Source organism: Bos indicus x Bos taurus, chromosome 20 (assembly GCF_003369695.1).
Source record: "Bos indicus x Bos taurus breed Angus x Brahman F1 hybrid chromosome 20, Bos_hybrid_MaternalHap_v2.0, whole genome shotgun sequence".
Classification (NCBI taxonomy): domain Eukaryota; kingdom Metazoa; phylum Chordata; class Mammalia; order Artiodactyla; family Bovidae; genus Bos; species Bos indicus x Bos taurus.
The window spans coordinates 4,657,502-4,669,835 of record NC_040095.1 but is presented as its reverse complement, the minus strand read 5'-3'; the positions used below and the strand labels follow the sequence as shown (position 1 = coordinate 4,669,835).

General features: G+C 40.9%; 1 protein-coding gene across 3 annotated transcripts in view; it reads right to left on the bottom strand.

Annotated features, from left to right (window-relative positions):
- CREBRF (CREB3 regulatory factor) overlaps positions 1-12,334 on the bottom strand; it is a 60,800-nt gene that overhangs the window by 36,092 nt on the left and 12,374 nt on the right. For 2 of the 3 annotated variants that reach the window (XM_027520579.1, XM_027520580.1), the window contains exon 2: positions 1,296-1,491. In XM_027520579.1, coding sequence (XP_027376380.1) covers positions 1,296-1,304 — 9 coding nt within the window. In that variant the 5' untranslated portion in view covers positions 1,305-1,491. Of the gene's footprint in view, positions 1-1,295; positions 1,492-1,578; positions 1,997-12,334 lie in introns of those variants that run through there. The other variant, XM_027520581.1, reaches the window with a different exon arrangement.

Sequence of the window (12,334 nt, the reverse complement as noted above, 5' to 3'; positions counted from 1 at the left end):
TTACTGTCAAAACTTTAAAAATTTATATTATAGTCTACTTGCTTATATTTCTCTATTCATATACATATACTTTCTACCTAACAGTGACTGACCCATTTTTATGCACTTTTTCATCATGTTTTTCTTTATGAGTATGTCCCATCCCAGGGATGGGTGGCTCAGTTGTAAAGAATCCACCTACCAATGAAGGAGATGTGGATTCGATCCCGGGGTCGCTAAGATCCCCTGGAGAAGGAAATGGCAACCCACTCCAGTATCCTTGCCTGAGAAACCCCATGGATGGAGGAGCCTGGAGGGCTACAATGTACAGCGTCGCAAACAGTCAGACACAGCTTAGTGACTAAACAACTTCCCATCCCATTCTTTTGTTCCTAATCTTCTGCAACCTGTAGGCTGCCAAGTTCAAAGTGTTTTATGGACATAACTTCAAGTATTCAATAAACAGCAAATGAAACTGTGAATGGGAAAGAACTGGAAATAGGTATCTGTAGTCCACTTGCTCTAGTGGTTGGGGTGGAAAGAGGCCACTGGTCCACAAACCCCTTTCTTCCTTCACTGCCTGCTGGACCATCTCAGCAAGTTGTTGATTTCCTGTGCTCAAGGCACAGTTCTGCCTGGCCCCACATAAAGCTACCTTATAGTCCCTGGCCTCTCATTATTTCTAGGTTTTTCACTAGCACAAAACAGGAAAGGATAAGAGCTAACCATTGGAGGGGGAAGGGAGGACGTTTGGACATGCAGAGCGGGGAATAGGAGGGTTCATTTATTCTTTCAGTGATTGCCTCAAACCAGTAATTACCATAGCATAAACAGTCATTCTTAGATATGTTTTGTGGGAGGTGTGTGTGTGTGTGTGTGTGTGTGTGTGTGTGTATCTGGGAGATATATATAGGGGTGGGTGGGTGTGTGTGTGTGAAAGAGACATTTGCAGTCCCTCACCATTTCCTCCTAATTGAATCCGATGGGCATGAAGGGAGAGGAACAATGGGAAAAAGAAGATACAGGGGAATGAAATGGGCTTTCTGTGGCAGATTAATTTTCTAGGGATTTGGTTTAGCCCCCATAAAAGTCAGCACTTCTGTCACCTTTTAACCAATCTTTCGTTCACATTGCTCCATGTGTCAAGCTCAATGAATTTCAAAGCTGTGGCAAAGGAAGGATATCTATTCAAAGCCAGCTGACAGCAGCAGCAGAATGTCTTTACATACAGCACAGAGTCGCACTAAGACCCGGAAAACCTACAGACCTGGCCGCAGCAGGACTAGAAAACCCTGCCCCTGCCCTGTGTGGTTTACCTGAGGCATTTCCAAGCCCGGATCCTGAGAGTCTGAGCCCACACTTCTCTTTGTTCTTGTTTGTAGATTCCTTTCCAGCTTTACTTTTATTTCAAGACCAAAGATGATTTTCACAACAAACAGCAGGTTTTCCAGGATGCCTTCAATTCAACTGCTTGGATCACTTGTTTTTTTTTCTTAATAATTCTGTGCGAATCTGTCAAACAACACAAAGTAACTTCACTGAAAATGCCACTAAAAACAAGTTGACCTTTCAAAAAAGACATTAACAAAGAACACTTACCAGCATTGTGATTTTAATATTAAGAATGTGGCTGTTTTTAGTACCAACTATACTGAAATTCAACATCTGTCCCTTTGTTTCTATAACAGGATTGGTCAATAACCAATTGGCACCGTTAAAAAAGAAAAAACAAACATCAACGAAATTAACATAGGCCCATTTTTCCTGTGATCTAAAAATGCATTTTACTTAATGTTAAAATAAAGCTCCCATTCACTTTATGCTTTATATGAGAAAACAATGTATCAACAATTCCATCTACTGTATAATCAATACTACTAAGTGAATCCACATTTTATATCCCTCATAAATCTACTAGAACAATGAATACATAATTTAGAATTTAACATATCCTTTACATTAAATGGGCTTCCCTGGTAGCTCAGATGGTAAAGCGTCTGCCTACAATGCTGGAGACCCGGGTTCAATCCCTGGGTCGGGAAGATCCCCTGGAGAAGGAAATGGCAACCCACTCCAGTATTCATGCCTAGAAAATCCCACAGACCAAAGAGCCTGGTGGGCTACAGTCCATGGAGTCACAAAGACTCGGACACGACAGCGACTTCACTTCACTTCACTTCTACGTTAAATAGGGTTTCCCACGTGGCTCAGTGGCAAAGAATCCGCCTGCCACAGGAGACACAGGTTCAATCCCTGGGTGGGGAAGATCCCCTGGAGTAGGAAACTGCAACCACTCCAGTATTCTTGTCTGGAAAATCCCGTGGATGGGGGAGCCTGGAGGGCTGTGTCCATGGGGTCGCAGAGTTGGGCATAACAGAGCACGCGTATCACATTCATAAAGGCATATGCAAATTACTCTTTGAGTTATAAGTGAAAGCTGTCCTTGAAGTGAGAATTATTCAAGTTTTGAATATGTGTATGTTGAGAGGGGAAACAGGAATAAGTACTACTTTGCAGAGTGGTTTCAAGGGTTAAACTAAATGACTTCAAATCACCTGGCAAAGGGTCTTGAATGTGGTAGAATCTGACAGGTTAGTTCCCTCTTCACTCCTCTGTGAAGGCTTTAATCAAGAAATAAACAGCTATACCTACTTCATCATCTCTTTCTGGATAAGTGGTCCTCAAAGTGTGATCCCAGAACCAGTAGTATCAATATCAACCTGGAAATTTGTTAGAAGTGCAATTCTTGGGCTCTAGCCCAGATCCACTAAGGCAGAAACTGTGCAAGTAGAGCCCAGGAAAGTGTTTTAACAAGCCCTCAGGATGATTCTGCTCCTCCCTAAAATGTGAGAACCTCTGTTTTAAACTGAATTCCTTACCCTCTTCAGTCTAGATGCAGTGTTATTTCTTAGATTGAAGCAGAGTGCCAATTTAAGCTATGCTGCCCTCTGTAGTTAATACATTCTCTGGCCTAGAGCTTTACAGTGGTAAATACCAACTTCAGAGACCTCTTGCTGAACAAGTAAGTGAGAGTCAACAAGGACTCGATAACTATTCTACTCAGTTGGATTAGTACTTAAATTGAATTATCATCTGCATTTCCGAGATCTTTGTTGGGCTCTTCTCTCTAGCTGGCTGTCATTCCCAGGGCACTGTTCTAGCACCTTCAAGTGCTCAACCTGGGCCTAGAAACAGCATGAACTATGCATCTCAATCCAGTGCTACAGTTTAAATGGACCGATGCCTGCTCGTGCCAAAGGCTAGTTCTGGCCCAAATGCCCTTTAAGTGGCTTCATGCCTTGAACCTACTGCTGATATGCAATCTCAGTCCTAACTCTTCCCCTGACTCCTGTGTGAAACAAGGTCAGCTGTCTCTTCCAGATCTATTACTTAGATCCCCCTCCCCCCAAAACACAAAGCACTCAAGCGATGCTTTCAACAAAGTGGACTGGTTAGTGTGTGTGTGTTAGCTGCTCAGCCGTGTCCAACTCTTTTGTGACCCCATGAACTGCAGCCCGCCAGACTCCTCTGTCCATGGAATTTTCCAGGCAAGAATACTGGAGTGGGTTGCCACCCCTTCTCGGGGAGTCTTCCTGATCCAGGGATCAAACCTAGGTCTCCTGCATTGCAGGCAAATTCTTTACCATCTAATCCTGGTCTGGGAGAAAAGTTTGATACTCTTCTAAAACCTGGAAGTTACCCTTTCTAGCAACAGGGTTAAAGGCTCAAGAAGATGTTCAGTTCTCATCAAGATATATTTACTGGCATCTACTATAAACACTATGTACCAACAGCGTGGTTTGGCATTTACTACAGACACCATGTACCAACAGCGTGGTTTATCAGGGAAACACTGGACAAAAAAGGCTAAGTTCCAGTCACAGTTCTCACTTGAAAACTCTACAACATTGGGTAGGTCAATCTTTCTAAATTTCATTTTCTTCATCTCTAGAAAGTAAGTAATATTATTCCTGCTACCAAATTTTCTAAGCCATAAAAATCCCCCCCCTTTTTTTTAACCATCTGAGCCACCATTTGTTGGGCTCTTTTACCATCTGAGCCACCAGGGAAGCTATAAAACTTCCATACGAATACAAATATTCATTTAAAATGTTATTTTAAACACATGGCAGTAGAACAAACTTGTCCATGCATTAGCAAAAAGAGCACTTGTTTGGGAGACAAGAGGCTTGGATTCCAGTTTTGATTCCATAATTAAATAGGAGAGTAACCAAGATGTCAGAGTAGAAGGAACCTAAATTCACCATCTCTCATAGGCACACCAAAATCACAACAATCTGCAGAACAAACTGTTGAAAAAGACTGAAACCTACCAGAAAAGATCCTCAACAGCTAAAGACATAAAGACAGAAAACCACAATGAGATCAGTACAATGAGCATACTTGCAATATAATCAAATTCCATATCCCTGAGATTGGCCAACCACACACTGGAGAATGATTACATTACAGAGATTCCCCCACAGAGTGAGAGTTCTAAGCCCCACATCAGAGACCCCAGCCTTGGGATCTGGCACCAGGTAGAGCTTCTAGAGCATTTAGCTTTGAAGGCCAGCAGAGCTTAATTGTAGAAGCTTCCCAGGGAAATAGCGATTTCACTCTTAAAGGATGCACTGCTGTTATTGTTCAGTCGCTCAGCTGTATCCAACTCTTTGCCACCCCATGGACTGTAGCACGCCAGGCTTCCCTGTCCATCACCAATCCCAGAGCTTGCTCAAACTCATGTCCGTTGAGTCAGTGATGCCATCCAACCATCTCATACTCTGTTGTCCCCTTCTCCTCCTGCCTTCCATCTTCCCCAGCATCAGGGTCTTTTCCAATGAGTCAGTTCTTCGCATCAGGTGGCCAAAGTATTGGATCTTCAGCATCAGTCCTTCCAATGAGTATTTAGGATTGACTTCCTTTAGGATTGACTGGTTTGATCTCCCTGCAGTCCAAGGGACTTCTCAAGAGTCTACTCCAACACCACAGTTCAAAAACATCAATTCTTTGGTGTTCAACTTTCTTTTTGGTCCAACTCTCACATCCATACATGACTACTGGAAAAACCATAGCTTTGACTAGATGGACTTTTGTCAGCAGAGTAATGTCTCTAGTTTTATTATGCTGTATAGGTTTGTAATAGCTTTTCTTCCAAGGAGCAAGTTTCTTTTAATTTCATGGCTGCAGTCACCATCTGCAGTGATTTTAGAGCCCAAGAAAATAAAATCTGTCCATTGTTTCCCCATCTACTATTTGCCATGAAGTGATGGGACCAGATACCATGATCTTAGTTTTCTGAATGCTGAGTTTTAAGCCAGCTTTTTCACTCTCCTCTTTCACCTTCATCAAGAGGCTCTTTAGTTCCTCCTCACTTTCTGCCATAAGGGTGGTATCATCTGCCTATCTGAGGCTGTTGATATTTCTCCCAGCAATCTAGTAGTAGAAAACTACTAGAGCTCATCCATGAATTTGGTAAAGTTGCTGAATATAAAATTAATATACAGAAATCTGTTCCATTTCTGAATACTAACAAAGAAATATCAGAAAGAGAAATTAAGGAAACAATCCCATTTACAATCATGTCAAAAAGAATTAAATACCTAGGAATAAGCCTACCTAAGGAGACAAAACACCAGTACTCCAAAAACTATAAAATGTTAATGAAAGAAACTGAAGATGACACAGATGAAAAAGATATACTATGTTCTTGGACTAGAAAAATCAATATTATTTAAACAACCATACTACCAAAGGCAATCTACAGAATTCAAAGAAATCCCTATCAAATTCACAGAACTGGAACAAAAAAATTTTTTTTAATCTGTAAGATTAAAAGACCCTGAGTAGCCAAAATAATCTTGAGAAAGAAGAATGGAGCTGGAGGAACCAAACTCTTCAGACTACTTTAAAGTCACAGTAATCAGAACAGGATGGCACTGACACAAAAACAGACACACGGATCAACGGACCAGGACAGAAGGCCCAGAAACAGACCCACACACTTACGGTCAGTCACTCTGTGACCAAGGAGGCAAGGCCATACGATGGAGAAAAGACAGTCTCTGCGTGGTGCTGTGAAAACTGTACACTTCATGCAAAAGAATGAAATTAGCACATTCTCTAACACCATATACAAAATAAAATAATCCACTCAAAATGGATTAAAGACCTAAATGTTAAGGCCAGATATTATAAACTCCCTAGAGAAAACATAGGCAGAACACTCTGAAATAAATCACAGTGATTTTTGGGGCGATTCATCTCCTAGAGTAATGGAAATAAAAACAAAAATAGAATCTGCCTATTGATGGAGGAGCTGAGGAAGAGCCTCTGGTTCGATACTTGGATTGGGAAGATCCCCTGGAAAAGGAAATGGCAACCCACTCCAGTATTCCTGTCTGGGAAATCCCATGGACAGAGGAGCCTGGCAGGCTACAGTCCATGGGGTCACAAAGACTCGAACACAACTGAACAACTGAGGGCACACACACAGCGAAATTTAAAAGCTTTTGCACAGCAAAGGGAACCATAAACAAAAAAAGACAACCGAGGAACTGGGAGAAAACATTTGGAAACAACACTATCAACAAAGGATTAATTTCCAAAATATACAAACAGCTCATACAGCTTAATATCAAAAAACAAACAACCCAATCAAAAAGTAGGCAGAAGATCTAAATGGACACTTCTCCATAGAAAACATACAGCTAGCCAAGACGCACATGAAAGATGCTCAATGTTACTAATTATTAAAGAAATGCATATCAAAACTACAATTAAGTATCACTATATGCCAGTCAGAATGAGCATCATTAAAAAAATCTACAAACAATAAATACCAAAGAGGTTATGGGGAAAAAGGAACTCTCATATATTGCTGGTGGGAATGTAAACTGGTGTAAACACTATGGTGAATAGCATGGAGGTTCCTTAAAAAACTAAAAACGGAGTAATCATATGATCCTATAATCCCATTCTTGGGCATATATCTGGAGAAAACTCTAATTTGAAATATACATGTACCACAACATTCACTGCTTCACTATTACCGTAGTCAAGACATGAAGGCAACCTAAACGTCCACTGACAAAGAGGAAGGGATAAAGATGTGGTATACAATGGAATACTACTCAGCCATAAAAAATAATGAAATGATGACATCTGCAGCAGCATCAATAGACTTAGAGATTATCATATTAAGTGAAGTATCCCAGATAGAGAAAGAAAAACTGTATAATATAGCTTATTTCTGGAATCTAAAGAAATTATACAAATGTAAATGAGCTTATTTACAAAACAGAAATGAACTCACAGACATAGAAAGCAGACTTTTGGTCACCAAAGGGAGGTGGGGGAAATGAATCAGGTGTCTGGGATTAACATATACACTATTATATATAAAGTATATAACCAACAAGGACCTACTGAAGAGCATGGGGAACCATGCTCAGTATTCATAATAACCTATAAGGGAAACGAACCTGAAAAAGAATACATATATATGTGTGTATGTGCATATACATACATATGTGTGTATAACTGAATCTCTTTGCTGTACACTTGAAACTAATATAGTACTACACATTAACTATATTTGAATTAAAAAAATAAATAAACAGCCTTATGAATTAGAATAAGTTGCTATTTCTTATCTCCCAGACTGAGGAATTACAACTATTCTCTCTTAACTATGTAATAGAGATGTTATGAGATTTAAATGATATATTAAATTAAGATGTAGTAATGAAATAGATCTGAAAGGTGATTATTATCAATAGGTATATTTTGCCAATGCATTATTTTCTCCCACAGCTAGTCCAGCTCAGAAACTCAACATCTGTGACAGCTGTTAGCAACAAGGCTGTATATTTTCAAGACACCAACTCCCAAAGACAGGGTATCCACTATGCAGAGAATGGAGCTTGTTCTCCTGGGGAAAAGGTCTTCAGTTGCTCCTCCTAGTCTCTTAAGCTAAGTTAAGTCGCTTCAGTCGTGTCTGACTCTGTGCGACCCCATAGACGGCAGCCCACCAGGCTCCCCCGTCCCTGGGATTCTCCAAGCAAGAACACTGGAGTGGGTTGCCATTGCCTTCTCCAATACATGAAAGTGAAAAGTGAAAGTGAAGTCGCTCAGTTGTGTCCGACTCAGCGACCCCAAGGACTACAGCCTACCAGGCTCCTCCATCCATGGGATTTTCCAGGCCAGAGTACTGGAGTGGGGTGCCATTAGGTGGCAGCAAAAAGGATGAGACGTGGGTCAATTCTACCCCAGGCAGCAGGGCCTTTATAGTGACAATAAACTCACCCAATCTCTAAAACTGATGACTCAAGCTCACAATACCAACTATCCTCATCCCCAGCATTTTGCACCCATTTCACAGAAATACTTGGTACTGTTCCAAACATCTACTGTGAAACAGCCAAGAAGAGACAAACTCCCTGACCAAAGCTGCAAGAGGAAAAAAAAAAAGAATAAGGGCTTCTACAGCAGTTACCATTAAACAGAATCTTCCATAATGACAACTGCTCCAAAACTATCTCCTACACAGAAGGCACATTAGATGGCCAAGTAACACTAGGAGGAAGGTGTAGTAACATGCTTCTGGGGGAAGCCTTCACACTTCTGTGGGCTCAAGAATATCCATATTCTACTCAAAGTTTTTGATATTAAAGCATGTAAAAAGTTAATGATCATTTCCACATGTCTGACCTAAGGAATATTCGTTCCTAAGAATTTTAAACGGTTACCCAACAGAAGTGTTGTAAGGTTAGGAAAATATCATGTTAAAGCTGTTACACTGCCTTTATGCAGAATCTCTTGGAAACTTTAAGATACTAGCTTCTAATGTGCATTATAAATCACCAATAGATGAACAGAGCAGATCTCATTTCTCAAACTTATTTGATCATAAAATCCCCCACCCTGCCCTCAAGCTGACCTCAAGGACTGGTGGTTACGCCAGGAAGAAACAAAAACCCAACAATGACAGCTAGGGGAAAGGCTAAATTAATTCCCCTAGTTATTACTTCCTCATTCACAGCTCTAGCTCACTAGTCCCCAGTACAGTTTTATGAGTCTTTCAAGAAAGAGGACTGTGGTCCATCAGAAGTAATATTTACCAATAGATTTTCTGTACTTGGGCTCATTCAAGACTACTCAACAAGAGCTCCTAGGTGCAGGAAGATACTTCAGTAACAGAGAACTACTTTTCTAAAGCATCATCCTAAAAGATGATGCTGTGAAAGTGCTGCACTCAGTATATCAGCAAATTTGGAAAACTCAGCAGTGGCCACAGGACTGGAAAAGGTCAGCTTTCATTCCAATCCCAAAGAAAACAATGCCAAAGAATGTTCAATTACCACACCATTGCACTCATCTCACATGCTAGCAAAGTAATGCTCAAAATTCTCCAAACAAGGCTTCCAACAGTATGTGAATGGAGAACTTCCAGATGTTCAAGCTGGATTTAGAAAACGCAGAGGAACCAGAGATCAAATTGCCAACATCTGCTGGATCATCGAAACAGCAAGAAAGTTCCAGAAAAACATCTACTTCTGTTTTATTGACTACACCAAAGCCTTTGACTGTGTGGATCACAACCAACTGTGGGAAATTCTTAAAGAGATGGGACTACCAGACCACCTGACCTGCCTCCTGAGAAATCTGCATGCAGGTCAAGAAGCAACAGTTAGAATCTGACATGGAACAACGGACTGGTTCCAGATTGGGAAAGAAGTACATCAAGGCTACATTGTCACTCTGCTTATTTAACTTCTATGCAGAGTACATCATGCAAAATACCAGGCTGGATGAATACAAGCTAGAATCAAGATTGCCAAGAGAAATATCAATAACCTCAGATATGCAGATGACACCACCCTTATGGCAGAAAGCGAAGAGGAAGTGAAGATCCTCTTGGTGAAAGTGAAAGAGGAGAGTGAAAAAACTGGCTTAAAACTCAATATTTAAAACACTAAGATCATGGCATCTGATCCCATCACTTCATGGCAAATAGATGGGGAAACAATGGAAACAGTGACAGACTTTATTTTCTTGGGCTCCAAAATCACTGCAGATGTTGACTGCAGCCATGAAATTAAAAGACACTTGCTCCTTGGAAGAAAAGCTATGACCAACATAAACAGCATATTAAAAAGCAGAGACATTACTTTGCCGACAAAGGTCCATCTAGTCAAAGCTATGATTTTTTTCCAGTAATCATGTATGGATGTGAGTTGGACCAAAAAGAAAGCTGAGCACCAAAGAATTGATGGTTTTGAACTGTAGTGTTGGAGAAGACTCTTGAGAGTCCCTTGGACTGCAAGGAGATCGAACCAGTAAATCCTAAAAGAAATGAGTCCTGAAAATTCATTGGAAGGACTGATGCTGAAGCTGAAGCTCCAATATTTTGGCCACCTGATGCGAAGAACTGACTCATTGGAAAAGACTCTGATGCTGGGAAAGACTGAAGGCAGGAGAAGGGGACAACAGAGGATGAGATGGTTGGATGGCATCACTGACTCAATGGACATAAGTTTGAGCAAGCTCTGGGAGTCGGTGATGGACAGGGAAGCCTGGTGTGCTGCAGTCCGCGGGGTCGCAAAGAATCAGACATGACTGGACAACTGAGTTGACTTCTCTAAAGCAATGAAATGGGCTGAATGATTTATTTATAAGCAGCGACAGTACCACTTGAAGACAGTCACAGCTTCAGTCGCTTTCACAGCCCTCCCCACCAGACCCTACCCTAAGTTTTTCTGGTTTTCCATTTGAATACACATTGAGGCTTACTATGTTCATTAGGCAAAGTGAAAGGTCAAGCAGGATGACAGGAAAGGTCAGAAGACTTTTAGTAAAGGTTCATTCTCGAGACTGCTCACAACACTAATCCAAACTTTAAAAGCCAAACCCCAAGAGCTGACTAGTGTGACCCAGGGAGCTCACACATATCCAAGAGCTCCTAAATTGTGCCCCTTCCCAATCTGAGGGTTCCAGCTAATTCCTAAGAGTCCATATATTAAAAAAAAGTTGACATCGAGAAAAATATTGTTGTTTAGTCACTAAGTTGCATCCGGCTCTTTGTGACCCCACAGACAGTAGCCCACTAGGCTCCTCTGTTCACGGGATTTCCCAGGCAAGAATAATGGGAGAGGGTTGCCATTTCCTTCTCCAGGCAAGAGACATAAAAATTGCTTTCTAAATGAAAATCCTTATCAATAGGCCAATACTGTATATATGATGGTTAGAGTCCCTAGAGGTCCCCTTCTATGTGGCACCAACTTAGGCCACGGCTCTTTTTTATTATCTTGTAGAAACCAGTTCCTCACAATGGTAAGCAGCATGCCTGAATCATCAGAATACATGTTAAAAAATCTGACACACCCATCCAGGATGGTTAACAGCCAAATAATGGAAAATAACAAGTGTTGGTGAGGATATGGAAAAATCAGAAACGGTGTGCACTGCTGATGGGAATGTGAAACAGTACAGCTGAGAAACAGTTCAGTGATTCCTTAAAAAGCTAAACACAGAATTACTGTCTGATCTGGAAATTCAACGTCTGGATACATACCCAAAGAAATCGAAAGCAGGAACTCAAACAAATACATGTACACCCATATTCACAGCAGCATTATTCACAAGAGCCAAAAGGAAGAACAATCCCAGTGGTCATTAACAGATGCACACAGTGGAGCATTATTCAGTCATAACAGGAATGCCGTTCTGATACATGCTACAACATGGATGAGCTTTGCAAACAGCATGCTAAGTGAGACAAATCAGACACACGAGACAAATACTATACGATTCCACTTAAATGAAGTACCAGAAAAGGCAAATTCATGGAGACAGAAAGAAGAGAGGCTACCAGAGGCTGGGAGAGTTATTGTTTACTGGGTAAAGAATTTCTGTTTGGGGTGATGAAAATATTCTAGATATTTCAGAACAGTGGTGATGGTTACCCAAAACTGTCAATGCACTTAATGCCACTGAATTATACACAATGTGGTTTAAATGGTAAAATTAATGTTTATTTTACCACAAGCCAAAATTTTATGATTATCATTATTCTGACTTGCCACACACAGCTTACAGGATCTTTGCTCCCTGACCAGGGATTGAACCTGTGCTTCCTGCAGTGGAAGCACAGAGTCTTAATGACTGCCAGCGAATTCCCCACTAGGAAAATTTTTTTAAACACCATTTGTGGTAAGAAAGGCCATCACATTTATAGTTATATAATTTATATATCATGGTTTATTTTGATCGTTCCTAAACGCTGCTAGCTTATGTTCATCATTCCTTTCATGTGGCAGAGTTCTTGGGTTCTCTCTCTGTAGGTGGTAACCAT